The 21,538-nt window shown below is 38.8% G+C and overlaps 1 protein-coding gene across 4 annotated transcripts in view; it reads right to left on the bottom strand.

Moving 5' to 3' along the window:
• The window catches only part of IL31RA (interleukin 31 receptor A), a 71,842-nt gene that overhangs the window by 34,547 nt on the left and 15,757 nt on the right, over positions 1–21,538 (bottom strand). For all 4 annotated transcript variants that reach the window (XM_012497403.2, XM_012497404.2, XM_030797837.1 and 1 more), the window contains 3 exons: positions 19,686–19,803; positions 16,163–16,344; positions 5,406–5,557 (listed from right to left, as the gene is read on the bottom strand). In XM_012497403.2, the coding sequence (XP_012352857.1) occupies positions 5,406–5,557; positions 16,163–16,344; positions 19,686–19,803 (452 nt within the window). The remainder of the gene's footprint in view (positions 1–5,405; positions 5,558–16,162; positions 16,345–19,685; positions 19,804–21,538) is intronic.

Here is a 21,538-nt window from a genome sequence, read left to right as displayed (position 1 = left end):
TTAAAATAAAAACACTAATCCATACAGCAAGTGTAAGGAAGTCTAATAAAGCTCTATTTTACTTGTCATGCTTTAAAAAATATATAATATTCTTCTTTTTAACCTTTCAATTTTTCCTCCTGCTTTGTTGTACCCTTAGCACATGCTCAGCCTGTGTAGAGGTTTTCATCACGTTCATACTCAGAAAGTTCTGCCTAATGTAGCCACGGAAGCCTCTTCCTCCCAGCCCCTGCCTCAGAGAAGATGAAACCACTGCGCAGTCTTTCAATCAAGGTGCCTGTAAGGCTCCTTTACTTTGTTATTTTGACCTGCCAAGGTGCCTCTGGTCCCGACAGGATCCAGGATCAATTTTGATCCTTTATATACAGGCTTAGATCCAAAACTTCCCCAGCTCCACACAGGCAATGGAACCCTACCAAAACATTAATTAGCTTCATCAGGTTCACTGTTAACGATCTATGCTTTGTGCCAAATCCTAACTCACCCGAAGTGTTTGTCTTAATAGATGAGTCAGAAGTTCTGATACAAAACCTGAATCAAATTCTGTGTGTGTGTGTTTGGTTTTTTTCTGACTCTGTTGCCCAGGCTGGAGTGCAGTGGCACGATCTTGGCTCACTGCAACCTCTGCCTCCTGGGTTCAAGCGATTCTCCTGCCTCAGCCTCCCCAGTAGCTGGGGCTACAGGTCCGCACCACCACGCCGGGCTAATTTTTTTTTTTTTTTTTTTTTCCCCGAGACAGAGTCTTTCTCTGTCACCCAGGCTGGAGTACAGTGGTGATCTCGGCTCACTGCAAGCTCCGTCTCCTGGGTTCATGCCATTCTCCTGCCTCAGCCTCCCGAGTAGCTGGGACTACAGGTGCCTGCCAACACGCCCGGCTAATTTTTTGTATTTTTAGAGGGACGGGGTTTCACCGTGTTGGCCAGGATGGTCTCAATCTCCTAACCTCATGATCCACCTGCCTCGGCCTCCCAAAGTGCTGGGATCACAGGCGTGAGCCACTGTGCTCGGCCATGCCCAGCTAATTTTTTGTATTTTTCGTAGAGACAGGGTTTCACTATGTTGGCCAGGCTGGTCCCTAACTCCTGATCTCAGGTGATCCACCCACCTCGGCCTCCCAAAGTGCTGGGATTACAGGCATGAGCCACTGTACCCAGTCCATAAATCAAATTCTTAAAATAGTTTTGAGATCCCTTTCTAAGAGGCTCACATGGCTTTATTATATAAAGGTGCAAACCCTTTAGACTAGGGCCACAAAAGAATCTGGAGGGTGTTGAGGTATGGTCACATGGATGGCAAACCTGGGAGACAGAAAACCTGAGCTTAGGTTTGCAACTGACAAGCCCTGTGATCTTGAATAGACCATTTGAGCTTTCAACATCTTGATTTCCTAATCTGCAAAAATGGGGATAGCAAGGCCTCAATTACAGGATATTTGCAAGGATTAAATAATTTGGAGTATAAGGAAGCTCTTTGTTACTCATAATATCATACAAATATGGGTCTTGTTATATGGACATGTTGGAATTTTAGCATTAGTTTTACATGGCTACATTTAAACAAATATTTATTGAGCACAGGCATGCACCAGGCAAAGGGAAAACAGATGAAAACTAAGGTCCTGCATTTGAAGAACTTACAGTGTAACTGGAAGAGAAAGTTGAAATGCATTGCTGTTAAGTGCAATGACAGAAGCATGCAGAGGAGGGACCAGGCCCAGGCCCTCAGAAGGAAATATGTCAGGCCTGAGTTCTGAAAGGTGAAGAGATTAGGGCAGGAGAGGTGCAAAAGCAGAGGGTGTTCTAGGAAGAGGCACAAAAAGAGTGAGAGAACACGATGCAAGGGAAACAAGCCATTCAGAATGACCAGAGAGGCAAGAGCAAGAGTGTGAAGGGGTGGGTAGAGGCCAGGTCTCACAGAGTTAATAATGTGGACCCTTTTCCATCAACAATGGAAATCTTTGATAGAAGGTTGGGAAGAGCAGAGTTGGGTTTAGCTGGGATTGCAACTGAGGATAACTGCTTGTATTTGAAAGCTAAGGAGAAGGCCAGGCATGGTGGCTCACGCCCATAATCCCAACACTTTGGGAGGCTGAGGCAGGTGGATCACCTGAGGTCAGGGGTTCGAGACCAGCCTGACCAACATGTGAAACCCCATCTCTATTAAAAATACAAAAAATTAGCCAGGTGTGGTGGCACAAGCCTGTAATCGCAGCTACTTGGGAGGCTGAGGCAGGAGAATCACTTGAACCACGGAGGTGGAAGTTGCAGTGAGCCAAGATCGTGCCATTTCACTCCAGCCTGGGTAACAAGAGTGAAACTCCATCTCAAAAGAAAGAAAGAAAGAAAGAAAGCTAGCTAAGGAGAGAGAAAGAGTAGTACAGACTTCCACCTTCCTTCCTGCATCCTCCAGGAAAACAGGAAGCAGGACATTTTACCTTGGGGACTGGCAGGAAGCAAAGATGAGTACAGATGTGGGTGAGTTTGTCAAAGAGACGGGGTACAGGATGCCAAGGGTTGGGTAGTTTATACTTGTTGCCCTCACTTAGTGTTATATGTGGTATAGTAATTTTCCAGAGGGACTCTGGTCCTGGTTTATTTTTCTTGTTGAATCCTATACCAGCAGCTGTAGTGACTCTGCACTCAGCCAAACAGAAGGAATTAAGCATTTATAGCCAGTAGATTATCCCAGAAGTTTCTCAGGTTCACAGAGACCATGACATGTGGTATGAAGAGGAGCTTGTGCTGTGCCGGGGACTGCCCTGCTTAGGGGTTCCCCAAACTACAATTAATGAATCTAATGTTCCATGTAGGCAGGTTGAAAGAGAACGGTTCCAGAGCTGGCTTAGAAAGGAAGCTGGGGGGGAGAAGTGGCCATTATCATCTCTCTGAACACAGTGATAGAGGCAGAAGGCAGATAAGGGGGGTTCCCAGAGAATCTCCGACCCGCCCAAGAGTTTACATCAGATGATTTTGTGCAAATGAGGAAACCTGCCCAGGGTCTTGTCCGCGCATGTCCACGACGGACTGGGGACCAGCCTGTGCACTGGGAGAATGGGGTGGAGCCACGGGAAGTTCACACTTTGTGCAGAGGGAAGGAGCCTGGCCTCTTCAGCTCCTGTGTGATGGCCTGGTATTCAATCTGTGAGGTGGTAGCCTGTTAGCAGGAGCCCATCTCGCTTTGCTGAGAGCTTTTTCTCTTTTTTCCTTTTCGCCCAATAAATTCCTCTCTCCTCACCCTTCAATGTGTCCACGTGCCTAATTTTTCCTGTTGACACAAGAACCCGGATTTAGCTGAACTAAGGAGCAAAAATTCTGCATAAATAGGACAAATAATGCTTTTCTGAAAGAGTTCCGGACAAGGAGAGGATGCTGCAGTAAACAAGGTGTCTATGGGTTTCCACAAAGGAAAGGGTCGCATGATAGCCTCCTGGACAAGATAAAAAAAAAGTAGGCTGAATGATGATAGTGGTAATTAGGTATATTCATAGAAACCTGAATAAATGACCATATCCAAAGGAGGGGTTGATCCTCTGGATGGTTTCTACTGGTTTACCGCAGGGCTCTGATGTAGTCACCATTTTTATTAATAATTAGGTAAAGGTATAGAAGGAAGTGTTATCAAATCTGGGGATACTGAAAAGTTAAAAAGTAAAAAGTTAATCATAAGTTTTGGGTGACCAAACAGGATTCTAAATAGGCTGGAATGATAGAAAAGACCAACATGAAGAAATTCAATAAGAATAAATAAAACACCTGAACTTAGGTTAAAAACCAACAAATGATAAGACAGTAGAGGTATGTTTTACTAGCAAGTCTTCAGGAAGTAAAAAGTCTTAAAGATTTAATTGGCTAGTAGTTGATTAAAAGTCAATAATGTGGCTGCTCATGATGGCTCACACCTGTAATCTCAGAACTTTGGGAGGCTGAGGGAGGAGGATCACTTAAGACCAGGAGCTCAAGACCAACCTGGGCAACACTACAAAAAAATTTTAAAAATCAGCCAGGCATGGTGGCATATGCCTGTAGTCCTAGCTGCTCGAGAGGCTGAGGCAGGAGGATCGTTTGAGCCCAAGAGTTCAAGGCTGCAATGAGCTGTAATCACACCACTGCACTCCAGCCTGGGTAAGAAAGTGAGACCCTGTCTAAAATTTATAAAAAGGCAATAAATATGAGATGATTACAAAAAGATGATACAATTTCAGGCTGCATTGATGGAAACTGCAGAATATTTTCTCGACTTTGAGGTAAGAAAACATTTCCTAAGGCACAAAAGGCATTAAGCATAAAGGTAAAGACTGATAAAACTTTAACCATATTAAAACTAAGTGACTGTTCCTCAAAAGTCACCATTAAGAGAGTGAAACGTCATGCCACATAGTGAAAGATGTTTGCAATACACGTAACAAACAAAAGACTCATAAATAGAATATATAAGGAATGCCTACAAATCAATTGAAAAATCAGGCAGACCAGCCAACAGAAAAAACATGCAAAAGGCTTAAATCAGCACTTCCAGAAGAAGGAATCCAAAGGGCCAGTAAACATGTGAAAAGGTGTGCAACTTCATTAAAGGTCAGGTAAATGCAAATTAAAGCTACCATTCTATCATGTTCATATGATGGGATACTACACAGCAATGAAAATGTATAAACTACAGCATTATATAGCATGAGTAAGTCTTAAAAGCACAATATTGAGAGATAGAAGCCAAACATTAGAAAATACAAAATATATGGATTCCCTTTATATGCTCCTCCTCTATTTCTACTGGGTGCTTCTTCATCCTGGGACTCAAGGAAACAGGGCATAGTCTCTTAAACTATGTTCTTCAGTGATGCAGGCTTAAATGGTAAAAAGTGAAAGCAAAGAAGATGACCATGAAAATCAGGGTAACAGTTAGCTCTAACGGAGGTCATGAGCAAAGGGCAAGCAGAGGGCTCTGGCATCCTGGAGATGTTCTATTCTTGACTGCAGTGGTTTCTACATGAGCACTGACTTAATAATAATTTGTTAAATGTAATATTATGTTTTGTTCACCTTTCCAAATGTATGTTATACCTCATGATTTTATAAAAGGTCAGAAAAATAAAAAATAAAATGGCCAAACCATAGACTCTCTGGTAGCCAGCACAGCCAGACACAAACTTGCATATAATGCAGAAGTAAATTTCTCACTCTTTATTATGTCCCTGCGCTCAGAAGGCAAAAATGCCTATTGTAGAACACTCTTCCAATCTAAAAGGTCCAGATGGAAAAATGGAAAACTGGGAGGAGAAGTACTTAGCAATGTCTCTCTTCTATTTTTAATGTAAAAAGTGAAATAATGATTCCAGGTCAACAATAGTTGTCAATGATTCTTTTCCTCTGGGCGTCTAATAGGAATATTATTATAATGGCATAACTTACCCAGCTGGTACTATTGACTGTCCTGAATCGAAGTGTGTATTTTAAATCAGATGAAACAGGTGCCAACTCAGGCTTTATCCATTCAATTTGAATCATTCGTTTGATGCCCAAAACTGGTTTCACACTGAAAATCCGAGGTGGTTCAGTTTTCGCTGAAAATAAAAATCATACAACTCTCATATTTGCAAAAAGATAAGAATTTGCTAATAGCATCCACCCAAAATTGAAAAAAGAAAAAACCCTAGAAAGGAAATGATAGTGCATTGTGGTCTGCTATATGAATGAAGATGGCATTTGCAAGGCAGTACAAAAGGAATGTCACCCCCCCAACCCCAACACCTCTGAAAAAGGAATACCCAGTGAGAGAAGGATGCATTCCTGTGATTTTTCAGCAAATCAGCCTCTTATTGATTGGTCATATGCTATGCCAAGCAGAAGGGAGGTAAAAAGAGACCACACAACCAGAAAATAGGCTGTCTCTCTTATTTACTCTTACCTTCCCTGAAGGCCTCTCCTTCCTTGACCCCTAGGATGATGGAATACCCACTATAAACACTAGAAAATAACTCTCATTTTCCTTGCACACTGCAAACATTTTAGCCTTAAATTTCTCTCTTTGAAAATACGCATTTTTCTAGTTATAAATGTAGCATATGCTTATTATACAACATTTTTTAAGTGTAGAAAAATATAAAGAAAAACTAAAAATCATCCATTATCCCATCAACCAGAGATAACCCTTATTACCATTTTGGTATATTTCCTTTCAGCTGTTTTCTGTATAATTATTTGCATTATCTTTTAACAAAATTGGTATTATGCTAAATAAAGCTTTTGTTTTTTAAAAATAACATTATACAATCAGCATATATCCCCTTGTATTAATAATTCTTCAAAACATAATTTTTAAGGTTCATAATATTCTACTTTATGGATGAACATAATTTTTTGACTTATGTTCTATTATTGCACATTCATGGTATTACAGTAGGTAGCTAATCAGGCATGAGAAAGACAGGAGAGGGCTCCCCCTACACCCCACCAGGAAAGTCAGGTGACCATCAGGTGATGCTCAGACCGTTGTCATGCTGCTTTGCAAACCTAATAATTGGCTGTAGCCAGCACCAGGGAAAGGCAGTTTCCCAATATATAAAAACACCTGTAACTGGTGATTGGAAGCTCCCCAGTAAGATCTCAGGAATTGGGCTGGACGCAGTGGCTCACATCTGTAATCCCAGTACTTTGGGAGGCTGAGGCAGGCGGATCAGGAGGTCAGGAGTTCAAGACCAGCCTGGCCAACATAGTGAAACCCCATATCTACTAAAAATACAAAAATTAGCTGGGCATGGTGGCGGGCGCCTGTAATCCCAGCTACTCAGAAGGCAGGAAAATCACTTGAACCCAGTAGGCAGAGGTGGCAGTGAGCCGAGATTGCACCACTACACTCCAGCCTGGACGACACAGTGAGACTCTGTCTCAAAAAAAAAAAAAAATCTCAGGAACTGGGCGAGTGGGCTCAAGCACGGCCATTAAGAGGCAAAATGGCAGAGTTTAACTGGTATATGAGCTTCTGGGGGCATTGCACTGGAAAAGGGAAGAACGCCTCAGTTGAGCATGCGTATGACTCCAGTAAATACACTGCGCATGCTCACCTCTTAAGTGCTAGCAGGCCACCGTGCAAGTGGGCAGCTCACGGTAAGGGAAGAATCAAGGGAAATGGGACGCAAGATGCCAGAAGTAGGCCGGCGTAGAAAACCCAAGGCGTAGAAAAGTCCAAGGTCAAACGGGGCACTTTGACCTCCAAGATGCCCACTTGGCCCTCTTCCAAGTGTTCTTTACCTTCTTCCTTCTTTCCATTCCTGCTCTAAAGCTTTTTTTCTTTTTCTTTTTCTTTTTTATTTTGAGATGGAGCCTCCCTCTGTCACCCACGCTGGAGTGCAGTGGCGCGATCTCGGCTCACTGCAAGCTCCGCCTCCCGGGTTCACGCCATTCTCCTGCCTCAGCCCCCCAAGTCGCTGCGACTACATGCATCTGCCACCACGCCCAGCTAATTTTTTGTATTTTTAGTAGAGACAAGGTTTCACCGTGTTAGCCAAGACGGTCTCAAGCTCCTCACCTCGTGATCCACCCGCCTCGGCCTCCCAAAGTGCTGGGATTACAGGCATGAGCCACCGCGCCCGGCCTCTAAAGCTTTTTAATAAACTTCCACTCCTGCTCTAAAACGTGCCTCAGTTTCTTCTTCTGTCATATGCCCCTCAGTTGAATTCTTTCTTCCGAGGAGGCAAGAACTGAGGTTGCTGCAGACCCATACGGATTTGCTGCCGGTAACTCAGATAACTTCCACCGCTAACAATAGTGTTTCTAATTTTTCATTTAAAACTCCTTGAGGACAAAGGCTGGTCTTGATCACAGAGTCTAGAATTAACACCTGACATTTAGCAGGTATCAAATATTTGTTAAGTGAATGAGTAAATGGATGATGGTTGAATTTTCCTTTACATCTCTGGTGGTTTCCTTAGACCCCTTAGCATAGGCTGACTGGGTAAAAGGGCATGACCATTTTTAGGGCTGCTGTCACACAGTGCCATTTTGCTTTCCAGAAAGGTTATACCAATTTCAGTTTCCATCAACATTGTATGAATACCCATCTCACCAGACTCTTGCTAGCTAGAACTGAATAGTATTATCTTTTTAGTCTTTGTAATTCTTTTTTTAATTTTTAAAATTTTTAATTTTATGAGTACATAGTTGGTGTGTATATTTATGGGACATATGAGCTGTTTTGATACAGGCATGAGATGTAAAATAATCACATCATGGAGAATGGGGTCTTTGTAATTCTTGAAGAGTTTTAGAAAGCAAAATCCCTACTTAGAGATATGGACTTTAAAACATTAACTGGGTAAAAATATTCAGAAAACTCTTGGTAGCTACTCAAAAAATAATTTGTACTGATGCCTGGACTAAAGGGTGGTCATCAATCCGTGTGGCCACTAGTAAGTAGAGCTGTATACAATGGACATATTAAATATTTCCATAAAATTATTGATATGTGTTGAGCACTTGATAAGTATTTTTTCAGGTGAATCATTTTGTTGAATCCTCTCAACCACCTAACATTTATTATATCCATTCTACAGAAGATAAAACTCGTATTGGAAAAGGGAAAATAACTTTCTAATAAGAAGCTAATCTAAGACTCATTTGTATCCACACCAAAGTTCCTGCCCTTGCTCATTACACTAAACCACCTCCAGTCAGAATAAACACAAATACCTACTGTAGTTCCACTTAACTCTAATACTCCATCACCAAGGAGATAGAAAGTATTAGTTATTCCTCTGAATAAAAATAGCTCTCAGAATATCTCATTAAGAACTGATTTATATCAAGTGACATCAGCAAAATGGCAGACTAGGTAGCTCTAAGTTCTTGTTCTCCCATGAAAACATTGAAAAAAAAAAAAAAAAAAGACAGGGCCGGGCGCGGAGGCTCATGCCTGTAATCCCAGCACTTTGGGAGGCCGAGGCAGGTGGATCACAAGGTCAGGAGATCAAGACCATCCTGGCCAACATGGTGAAACCCTGTCTCTACTAAAAATACAAAAATTAGCTGGGTATGGTGGCACGTGCCTGTAGCCCCAGCTGCCTGGGAGGCTGAGGCAGGAGAATCGCTTGAACCTGGGAGGCGGAGGTTGCAGTGAGCCAAGATCGCGCCACTGCACTCCAGCCTCGATGATAGAGCAAGACTCCATCTCAAAAAAAAAAGGGACAGAAACTGGCTGAACTAAACTTGTAGGAGCTCTGGAAATCAACCCAAGGTTTATAACCATTATAAACACCAAATCAAGACAAAGTCACCTTCAAAGTGGTACAAAAATAGGTTTGTGGCTGTCTTACTTGCCCTTGCCCTACCCTCTCCCTGAAACATCAGTGGTCTTGGTTTGAAGAAGGTGGCATCTCAGCTCCTATTTCCCTTCTACCAACTGGAGAGAACAGAGCACACTTACTTACATTCCAGCCTGTCTGAGGGCAGACTAAACGACTGGTCTCTGTTTTGCCTAACTTTAATCTCAGGCAGGAAAAGAGCCAGGCACTGCTCATAAAAGCTACAGGGAGACTACAGACGCATGGAAGCCTGGGGCAAGAGATTATGTACGCAGACATACAATAAATTATATAAAATCATAAGGAGAAACTGGGTAAGACTCTTTGGGAAATTAAGACGCTCAAAAGCAGCTGTGGCCAGGCACAGTGGCTCACACCTGTAATCCCAACACTTTGAAAGGCCGAGGCAAGCAGATTGCTTGAGCTCAGAAGTTTGAAACTGGCCTGGGCAGCATGGTGAAATGCCACCTCTACAAAAAAATGTAAAAATTAGCCAGGTGTGGTGTGTGCCTGTAGTCCCAGCCACTTGGGAGGCTGAGGTGGGAGAATGGCTTGAGACCAGGAAGGGGAGGTTGCCATGAGCTATGATGGCATCACTGAACTCCAGCTTGGGCAACAGAGCCAGACCCTGTCTCAAAAAAAGAAGAAAAAAAAGCAGCTGTGTGTATATACAGTGTAACTGAGAAAGCACCATCCGGGCCTATGCAAGATGTATACTCAGAAAAGAACTGAGAAGACTTTAAGTTTTCACCTTGGGCTGATCCCTAGGCTCAGAGTAAGCCCAGCTAATCTATGAAGAACAGCCCCAGCACAGTCAGTCTGCAAAGACTTGGAGAGGTAGCTGTTTTTTCCAATGCCCAATTTTTAACAACAATGACAAAAATTGCAAGGCATACAAAGAAACAGGAAAACATGGCCCATTTAAGTAAACAAAATAAATCCACAGAAACTGTCCTTGAGGAAACCTAGCCATCAGAATTTCTAGACCAAGACCCTAAAATGATCACCTTAAATATGTTCAAAGAGCTAAAGTTAAACATGGACAAACAACTAAAGGAAATCAGGAAAATAATACATGAACAAAATGAGAATATCAACAAAAATATATAAATTATTTTTTTAAAAGAAGCAAACAGAAACTCTGAAGTTGAAAATCACAATACCTGAAATACAAATTCACTACAGGGGTTTGGCAGTAAATTTAAGCAGGCATAAGAAACAATCAGTAAATGTGAAGACAGAACAACTGAAAGTATTGAGTCTGAGGAACAGAAAGAAAAAAAATAAGGAAAAATAAATAGAGTCTAAGGGAGCTGTGGAACAGGATCAAGCCAACCAATAAATACATTTTGGGAGTTTCTGAAAGAGAAGAGAGAGAGGAAGTGGTGGAGAGATTATTTGAAGAAATAGTAGCTAAAAAGTACCCAAATGTGATGAAATACACAAATCTACAAATCCAAGAATCCCAGTGAATACCAAGTAGGATAAACCCAAAGAGACCCACACTAAGACACATTACAACCAAACCCCAGAAAGACAAAGATAGTATCTTAGAAGCAGCAAGAGAGATACAACTCATCACATACAATGGATCTTCAAAATTATTATCAACTAATTTCTCAGCAAAAACCTTAGAGCCCAGAAGGCAGTGGGATAATACATTTAAAGTGCTGAAAGAGAAAAAAAAATTGTCAACTGAGAATTATATCCCTGGCAAAATTGTTCTTCAAAAATGAGGGAGAAATTAAGACATTCCAAGATAAATAAAAGTTGAGAGAGTTCATTACCAACAGGCCTGCCCTATAAGAAATGCTAAAAGGAGTCCTTCAGGTTGAAATGAAAGGACACTAGACATTAACTTGGAGCCAGATGAGGATATAAAGATCTCTAGTATAAATACACGAGCAAATATAAAAGCTAGTATTATTGTAATTATGGTTTATAATTCCTCTTTTTATTTTCCAAAGAATTTAAAAGACTAATGTATGAAAAACAATTACAGCTTTATGGTATACAATGGACACAAATGTAATTTGTGACATCAAGGACATAAAGTGGGGGTGGGGAATGAAGCTGTGTAGGAGTAGAGTTTTATATGCAATTGAAGTTAAGTTGATATCATTTCAAATTAGATTGTTATAACTTTAGATGCTATTTGTAGTCCCCATGATAATCTCAAAGAAAGTATCTATAGAAAATACACCAAAGGAAATCAAAACATGTCACCACAAAGAAATCAACTAAACACAAAAGAAGACAATAATGAAAAAAATGAGGGATAAAAAAGCTATAAAATATAAAGAAAAATTTTTAAATGTCAAAAGTAAGTCCTTCCTTATCAACGATTACTTTAAATGTAAATAGGTTAAACTCTCCAACCCAAATACACAGATCAGCAGATAATTAAAGAAAAAAAAAATCCAACTGGCTGGGCACAAGGGCTCATGCTGGTAATCCCAACATTTTGGGAGACCAAAGCAGAGGGTTCATTTGAAACCAGGAGTTCAAGACCAGCCTGGGTAACATGGCAAGTCTCTATAAAAAATAAAATTAAAAATTTAAATTAAAAAAAAGATCTAACTATATGCTATCTACAAAGACTAGCTTTAGATCTGAAAATACAAATAGATTGAAAGTGAAAGGATGAAAAAAGATGTTCCATGCAAATAGCAAACAAAAGAGAGCAGGGTGGGCATACTAAAATCAGACAGAATAGATTTTAAGTCAAAAACTGATGCATATCAAACATAGCTAAAGTTTATTTATTTAGATACCACTAACTGTAATAATTTATGTCAGTGGCTGGACCAAAGTAAACTCTGGCATTATCTGTGAAAAAGGTTTAAGCAAATTACCACTGTAAACTGGGGGTAGGGAGGACATATTTCAATTAGAGATCAAAATATATATATATTTTGAGATGGAGTCTCACTTTGTCACCAGGCTAGAGTGTAGTGGCATGATCTTGGCTCACTGTAACCTCTGCCTCCCGAGTTCAAGTGATTTTCCTGCCTCGGCCTCCTGAGTAGCTGGGACTACAGGTGTGCACCACCACGCCCAGCTTATTTTTGTATTTTTAGTAGATACAGGGTTTCACCATGTTGTCCAGGATGGTCTCAATCTCTTGACCTCATGATTCGCCTGCCTCAGCCTCCCAAAAATGCTGGGATTACAGGCATGAGCCACCATGCCAGCCCAAAATATTTTTAATTGCTCTTAAAAGCACTGTCATAGTTCTATCCACTTGAATTTACATAAGAAAAGTTCTATTGAAAGTAATGTCAAAAACCACAATTACTTTTGTACTAATCTAATTATTATAAAATTATTATGCTTATTATTCTGATATTAAATGCTTTCATTAAAGGATTCCAAAAAAAAAATATGTTAGTACTCAGCAACACTTTACCAGGTCCTAGAAACATATTATAAAGCAGAGTTTCTTCAGAGGTTAATTTTATAATTCCAGTATTGTATCAATTAAGGTCAAAATTCCTCCTCAAAGTTTTAAGCAGTGGAAATTACAGAATATTTAAATAGATACTAAATCTAGTTGAAAGAGGGACTAGAAAGTTTGTTTTGTTTTGAGTTTTCTTTGTAACTGAATTTGCTTTTTAATATTTTAATTGTTAAAGTAATAATACACTTATTTTAAGAAAGTAAAAATAGTAATAATGAAGGTTTTTGAGAAAAAGTGAATAACGTTGTCCCCTTCCAGGTCCATCATCATGAATTAACACCAGTGTTTACAGTGAGGAGTAAGTCTTCCAAAGGGAGTTCTTAAAAAAAAAGTTTTATAAAGAAACCAAGTCAAAAACTTCCCACAAAGCAAGCCCAGGCCCAGATGGCTTCACTGAGGAAATCTATTGACAGGTTTAAAAATAATTAACACTAGCCTTTCACAGACTTTTCCAAAAAAATAGAAGATGAGGAAACACTTACCAGCTCATTCTATGAGGCTAATACTACCCTGATACCAAAAACAAAGATATCACAAGAAAGCTACAGACCAGATCCATGTTGAATATAGGAGCAAAAATCCTCAATAAAAAACTAGGAATCCAAATTCAGTGACATATAAAAAGAATTATACACCACAACCAAGTGGGACTTATTACAGAAATACAAGGTTTGTTTAACTTATGAAAATCAGTCAATGTAAAACACCATTTTAATAGAAGACGAAACCATATGATCATCCCACCAGATAAAGAAAAGGCATGTGACAAGATCCCACACCTATTCACAGTAAGGAAATGCTCAACAAACTATGAGTGGAAGGAAATTTTCTCAGTGTGCAATAGCTATCTACAAAACCCATAGCTAACATCAAACTTAAATGGTGAAAGAGTAGATGCTTTCCCCCTAAGATCAGGAACAAGAAAAGGATGTTTGCTTTCAACACTTCTATTCAACGCTATACTAAAAGTTCTAGACAAGGCAACTAGACAAGAAAAATAAAATGTATCCAGATCATAAAGGAAGAAATAAGATTATGTTTGCAGATGACATGACCTTGTATGCAGACAATCCTAAGGAATCCACCTAAAAAACCTATTAGAACCAATAAACAAGTTCAACAAGGTTGCCAATTACCAAACCAATATATAAAAATCAATTGTATTTATATACACTAACAATGAACAATCTGAAAATAAAATTAAGAAAGCAATTCCATTTACAACAGCATTTAAAAGAATAAAATACTTTGGAATAAATTGAACCAAAGAACTGTATGACTTCTACACTGAAAACTGTAACAAATTAATGAAAGAAACTGAAGGAAGCCTAAATAAATGGAAAGATACCCCATGTTCATGGATTGGAAGATTGTAGATTATGAAGATGACAATATCCGTATTGAAATCGCAGCTCACTTCTCTGCAGAAATTGACAAGCTAATACTAAAATTTATATGAAAATGCAAGGGATCCAACAGCTAAAACAATCTTGAAAAAGAACACAGTTGGAGGACTCACTTTCCCAATTTCAAAACTTATCATAAGGCTACAGTAATCAAGACAGTGTGGTATTGGCCTAATTACAAAAATATAGTTCAATGGAATAGAATTGAGGACCCTGAAAAATATCTTACATTTATGGTGAAATAATTGATTTTTACAAAGGTGCCAAGACAATTCAACAACATGGGGTGGGGCCATGAGGGCAGAAATCATCTTTTCAACAAATGATTCTGGGATAACTGGATATCCACACGCAAAAGAATAAAGTTAGACCCCTATTTAACACCATATACAAAAATTAACTCAAAATGGATCAATAATTCAAATGTAGGAACTAAGACTTCAAAACTCTTAGAAAAAACTACAGCAGTAAATCTTTCTGACCTCAGGTTAGGCAATAGTTTCTTAGATACGACACCTAAAGTACAAACAATCAAATAAAAATATATACATATTTTTGACTTCATATAAATATTTTTCTACCTTAACCATTTAAAAAGTAAAAGAAAACCCACAAACAGGGAGGAAATATTTGCAAATTACATATCTGATAAGGAACTTGTGCCAAGAATATATAAAGAATTCTTAAAACTCAACAATAAAGACAACTCAATTATAAATAGGCAAAGGATTTGGATAAGCATTTCTCCAGAGAAGATATACAAATGGCCAATAAACACATGAAAAATGTTCAACATTATTAGACATTGGATAAATGCAAATCAGAACCGTAACAAGGTATCACTTCACACCCACTAGGATGGCTATAATTAAAAAAAGACGGACAATAACAAGTGTTGGTGAGGGTATGCAGAAATCGTAACCTTTATAAATTGCCAGTGGGAATGTTAAATGGTGCAGCCACTTTGATAAAGTTTAGCAGTTCTACCAAAAGTTAAACATTGAGTTACCATGTGACTCAGCAATTTCACTAGGTATATATCTAAGAGAATTGAAACATGTCCACACAAAAAATTGTATACAAATATTCACAGCAACATTATTCATAATAATCAAAAGGTAGCAACAAGCCAAATGTCCATGAACTGATGTATGGGTAACAAAATGTGGTATATCCATCCAGTGGAATATTATTTAGCTATAAAAAGAAATAAAGCACTAATACATGCTACAACATTGATGAACCTTGAAAACATTATGCTAAGTGAAAGAAATTAGATACAAAAGACCACATATTATATCATTATATTTTAATAAAATGTATAGGCAAATCCATACAGGCAGAAAATAGATTAGTGGTTGCCAGAGAATGGAGGAAAGAGAAAACAAAGGATTGGGGACTGACTGCTAATGGGTATGAATTTTCTTTTGAGGGCAATAAAAATGTTCTGAAATTAGACAGTGGTAACGTTTGTACAACTTTGTGAATACGATAAAAACCACTGAACTGTACACTTTAAAAAGGTGAAATTCACATAATGTGAATTATATCTCAATACAGTTATAATTTTAAAAGTATATGGTGAAAATGAGTCTTTGAAAAAGATTTTTTTAAAGTCAGAAGTGGTGAGGCATTTTAAAAAATAATAATTTTATACTCTTTTCCTTTATGAACAATGACATCGGCAGGGTGGGGTGGTGGGGAGAGACCTTTTTGTTTCTTTGAGTGCAATTACAAACTACAAGAGGAAACCAGTGACCCACAAAATAGCTCTTGTTTCTCATTCCTTTTTTCTCATTTGGTGAATCCCTCCCTCCCTCCCTTCCTTCCTTCCCTCCTTCCCCCACTTCCTTTCTTCTTTAATTAGAAGACGAATTTTCTGTATACCCACAACACATATCCTTGAACTTGATGAGCCTACTTTTGAGTCCACAGATACCTCTTTAACAAAGAAGGAGGTAAACATTTAATAAAGAGTATATAAGAATATCAAATAACACTCACCTATGTCCTCTAATCTCCAATATGTCATATCAGATTTAATCACACCATCTCCATTTTCAGCTTCCACCTCAATGGTATAATTATCTGGGATCGTTATTCTTGGAAGGAAAAAAGAGCACGAAGCACGATTTTCACTTGTAGAACTATTGGTTGTACAATTATCATGTTTTTCTCCAAAAGCGCTTTGAAGGAAAAAGTGATTCAACATGAGTTGAGTACAATGGTTTGGAAACATAGCCATATTTAATGTATTAAGCAATATTTGTTAGTTTTTCTCTGGGTTTCTCTTGAGAACTGTATAGTCCAGGATATTTGGTTATCCTCTTTCCAAATTCCTTCCTCACCTCCAAGGAAAGGTATAGGTTACCTGCTTTCTGCCACCTGAGATGCTTTAGGAGCCATGAAAACCTCTTTGGATCCCTGTAAGCCATGAAAAGCTACAGTTGCAATGTATGTCCTATTGGCAAGAAATCATCAGTAGGTCCCTGAAAACTCCAGATTCTAGCCTTAAAAATTTATTCTTTTATATATGTATGTAAAAATATATTCATATATATAAGGATTTGTTAAATACATTATGGTAGATACATAAATAGAATTTAAATGATGGTTTTTAACATACTGTATTTATTGATATGGAAAGATGCATCTACTGCTGGTAAAAAAAAGTAGGATGCATATCATGTATAGAATGATCACAGTTACATAAACATAAAGATATTTACATAACTATTTGTGGAGATATCTAGAGAGATCATCATGTTCAAGCTGTTACCTTTGGTGGTGGGATTCTGGGTAACTTTTTACATTCTTTATAATTTTTCAGGTTGAATTTTTGAACATTGGTATATATTGTTTTCAGAAAAATCTTTAAAACAGATAGATAGATGATAGATTAGATAGATACTATCAAGCTGTAACTTAGCGAAAACAAATATACATATTAGTGGGAATCAGATGGGTGGTTCTAGCTATAGTACACATGGTTCTGGGGATTGTGGAGGAGATAAAGCAGGCTGAGAACAGAAAAGAAGACCCACCTTGCAAGGCACCAGTGTTTGCTGGTGTGCGGGAAGACATATACACATAGAATACATACAGGAAGACATAGACACATAGAATCATGGAATTTTGACACTAGAAAGGACCTCAAGAGTGGTTGATGGTTATTTCACAGCACAAAAATGGCCTCCAGGGCAATGTGTCATGGTTATAAGCACAGGTTCTAGAATCAGAACAGGTTTGAGTCATGGCTTTGCCCCTATTAACTGTGTGACTTGGGCAAGTTCTTGAACCTCTCTGTGCCTTAGTTTTCTCATCTGTAAAACGAAGACAGTAATATATCTATAGCATAGGGTTATGAGGATGAAATGAGCTAATACACATAAGGCACTTTTAAAATGTCCAGCACAGAGTCAACAAATGTGGGCTGTTATTACTATTATTGTAGTTGAATATTTCTGCATTTATTCATGCTGTGACTTTTGAGAAATAACCTTTCTCTCCTTTTCCACACCTCTAGACCTTCTTCGAGCCTCAGCTCAAAAATCACTATCTCCATGAAGGCATCCCCAACTCCCCAGGAAAAATTATTTCCTATTGTTTCTGAACATCAGAAGGTTTTTGGCTTATTCCATGACCCACTGAAAAGTGCTCCCAGGTAGGCCATCCACAGGGAAACCCTTCCACTTTGCTTGGAAGAGATCATCTTGGTGATAAATTCACAAAAATGCAAGCAGCCTAGGAGTTCTAGAGATCCTAGCTGGCCTGAGGCCATCAAGGGGAGCTGGGTACAGGCCTGGGGATGCCCAGGCATTTTCTATTTCTCCATGTCCAACTGGTGATAATAATAACAATCCAAAGGGAAAGGTGGAGGAAGAGGGGAAATGTCTCTATAAGACAGAAAAATAGGAGTAAACCTATAAAGGTGCCCTGATTCTCATTCTACTAGCAATTGATATTCAACACTGGGACTAGAACTGACAAATCTGGAAGAAAAGTCATTTGGATCATGGGTTATTGGGCCTTTATCATTCTTATTTTCTAAAACAGGGATGAGCAAACGACAGCCTGTAGGTCAAATATAGCCCATCTCTTGCTCTTGCACAGCCTGTAGGCTTAAGACTATTTACATGTTGTTAATGGTTGAAAAATAAATAAAATGAAGAAAAATACTTTGGGGTGTGTGAAAATTATATAAAATTCACATTTCAGTGCCCATGGATAAAGTTTTATTGGAAAGCAGCTGCACCCATTGGTTTATATATTGCCTATAGCTGTATGAGTGCTGTAACAGTAGTGTTGAAAAGTTCTGACAGAGACCGATCTCCTTTTCAATATTACTATATTTACCATCTGGCCCTTTAGAGGAGAAATTTGCTGACTCTTATTTTAAAGCATCTCTCTGACATAGGTGCTCGTAGCTATATCAGTGCTGCAGAGAATACTGCTTGCTTTTTTTCATTTCTTCCACTGAAAACATAAAGTGGACTTCCCTTGCAACGTGAGATTTTGCTTAAAAACAAAGAATTTGGAATCACAGACTGTTTTGAAATGAAAAAGACTAAAGATCATCTTACAATGCTTCCCAACATGGGCCCCCTTATTCATTATTCACAAGAAGGAAGTAATGAGCTATGTTAAAAATTTTTGTTAAAAAGGACAGGCACAGTGGCTCATACCTGCAATCCCAGCACTTTTGGGAGCTGAGGTGGGCGGATCACTTGAAGTCTGGAGTTCGAGACCAGCCTGGCCAACAAGGTGAAACCCTGTCTCTACTAAAAATACAAAAGTTGGCCAGGTATGGTGGTGTGCACCCGTAATTCCAGCTACTTGGGAGGCTGAGGCAGGAGAATCGCTTGAACCTGGGAGATGGAGGTTGCAGTGAGCTGAGATCACGCCACTGCACTCCAGCCTGGGTGACAGAGTGAGATTCCGTCTCAAAAAAAAAAGTTTTTTTTAAACCTGCAAATATTTACTTAAAACATCTAGCTTTTGGCTAGAATTATAATTAAAAATTATAAAATTTTCATTCTACAGAATTGGAATAAAGAGGGATGCTTGAGGTAGTAAAAAAAATTGGGGAATCATTGTCCTGTGGAATACTGTTTGACAGAGGTCACAAGCAAATTAGTGGCAGACCATGGTCAATTGCCTCTTAGTTCTGGGTTTACAACCTTACTTACTCTATCTGGATCCAGAAAGAATGAACAGTTTTATAACACATTCTGGAAAGAGTCAGGGTATAGTTTGGTGTAGTAAGTAAACAGATTTTTCCACTGTGCTTATAACTGGTGACTCATCTCAGCCAATGGGGAATCCAGGAGGAGGTCAACACTGGCTATGCCTCCCCTCCCTCTGCAGCTCCAGATCCTGTCCACAAGCCACTGGCTGCACACAGTGATCACCCAGAAGCTGTCATTGAGGAAACTTTTTGCTTCATATGGGATGTGAATCATGAATGAATCAGAAGCCTCTCCCTCCCCCATGCCCTGACTGATAAAACACAAGCTCCTGTACTTACTAAGTTCTCTTAGCCGTGTACTGGGTATAACTGGTTTCCTTTCCTGGACTCCAAGTGCAGGTTAAATTTTTCCTATAGTAGTAGACACAGGAAATGTTCTCAGGCTTAGCTGGCAGAGCTAAATAAATTAAAAACACACACACACAAACACAAAAATTTCAGTACACAATAAATATTGCCAGCATTGAACATTTTTAATGGAAAATATGCTGATCAAAACCTAGATTTTTTTGGTTAGTTGCTAGATGTAACCTAGCAATCAGGTTCAATGGAAAGAATCTAACTTCATCTCTTTAATTATTCCCTTTCAAGAGCTAGATTTCTACTTTTTAAGAAATCCTTTTTTACATTGTTACTTAAAAGTAACATTTGAGAAGCAAGCATTTTTAAAACACCAAGAAATACATACGAAGTATTTGTGATATACTCAGTAAAGCATCAAATTGTAGAATCACTCTGGATAATTCATGGGTAACAGATGATGTGGGCATAAGCAAGAATACAACCATGCCACACTTCAACCATGTGTATCAACAATTTTCTTTTCCAGAAGATTGTACAATAGAGAAATTTATGAAATATCTTCAACTGTATCTTCATATCTTAGAACTCTTACTCCTGAGAGCTCCCCACCCCATAGCATCCACACTTTCATAGGGAAACCAGATACTACCATCTAGAACGGGGACCTAGACCTTTAAGGGGTCCATGGGTAGAATTCAGGGGTCCATGAACTTAAATGGGGAAAATTTACATCTTTAATTTTCACTAACCTACTGTTGAAATTTAGAATTTCCTTCCATCGTAAGTGTAATCAACAAACTACAGTAATAGCATCATTGCCTGTGACTTTGTCACCATTATAAATCACAAATATTTTCATATTATATTTTGGTTGCTGCAGGTACCTTAAAATATTTATGTGGTTTAGTTGTGTCCCCACCCAAATTTTAACTTGAATTGTATCTCCCAGAATTCCCATGTGTTGTGGGAGGACCCAGGGGGAGGTAATTGAATCATGGAAGCTGGTTTTTCCTGTGCTATTCTCATGATAGTAAATAAGTCTCACGAGATCTGATGGGTTTATCAGGGGTTTGCGCTTTTACTTCTTTCTTATTTTCTCTTGCTGCTGCCATGTAAGAAGTGCCTTTTGCCTCCCACCATGATTCTGAGGCCTCCCCAGTCATTGGAACTGTAAGTCTAATTAAACCTCTTTTTCTTCCCAGTCTCAGGTATGTCTTTATCAGCAGCGTGAAAACAGACTAATACAAATAGGAAATACTATTATCACTATTTCTGAATTAAGGTAATTATTAATATTAGACCAAAATTAAGGCAATTATTAGGTCTTCTTATTTAATGTGTTAATAAAGAAGACCACATATTACCAGATTACAAATTTGTTTCTTTAATATTTTGATGATTTCATTTCAGAATATTTTGGTATCTTTGTAATGCTATTTATTTCATTTGTGCATTTACAAACATTGTTTTGAGAATCAGCCCATAGACTTCACTAGATGACCAAGGGGTTGATCATAAACACACACACACACGCATGCACACACACACACACACACACACACAGACATGCACAACTAAGAGCAATTTTAGACTAAGGGCCATGTTCAGCTCTGGGGTTTATACTAAATTCTTTGTTGAGCCTTTGGCAAGATCATAGTCTTAAGAAGCAGGCATTTTTGAGAGAGGAGGGCAACTTCTTAAATGACCTTTATATATCAAAGGAAGGTCTAGTGCTTCCTAGGAAGGAAGTCTCTACCAGACAAGAAGTAGGAAAAAGCTGATCACTTCTAACAAGTAAATATGGGGGCAGGGATGGGGAGGGAATGAAA

The sequence above is a fragment of the Nomascus leucogenys genome, chromosome 18 (genome assembly GCF_006542625.1).
Source record: "Nomascus leucogenys isolate Asia chromosome 18, Asia_NLE_v1, whole genome shotgun sequence".
Lineage (NCBI taxonomy): Eukaryota > Metazoa > Chordata > Mammalia > Primates > Hylobatidae > Nomascus > Nomascus leucogenys.
Note: the sequence above shows the minus strand (reverse complement) of the source record. Positions and strands in the feature narration are given on the sequence as shown.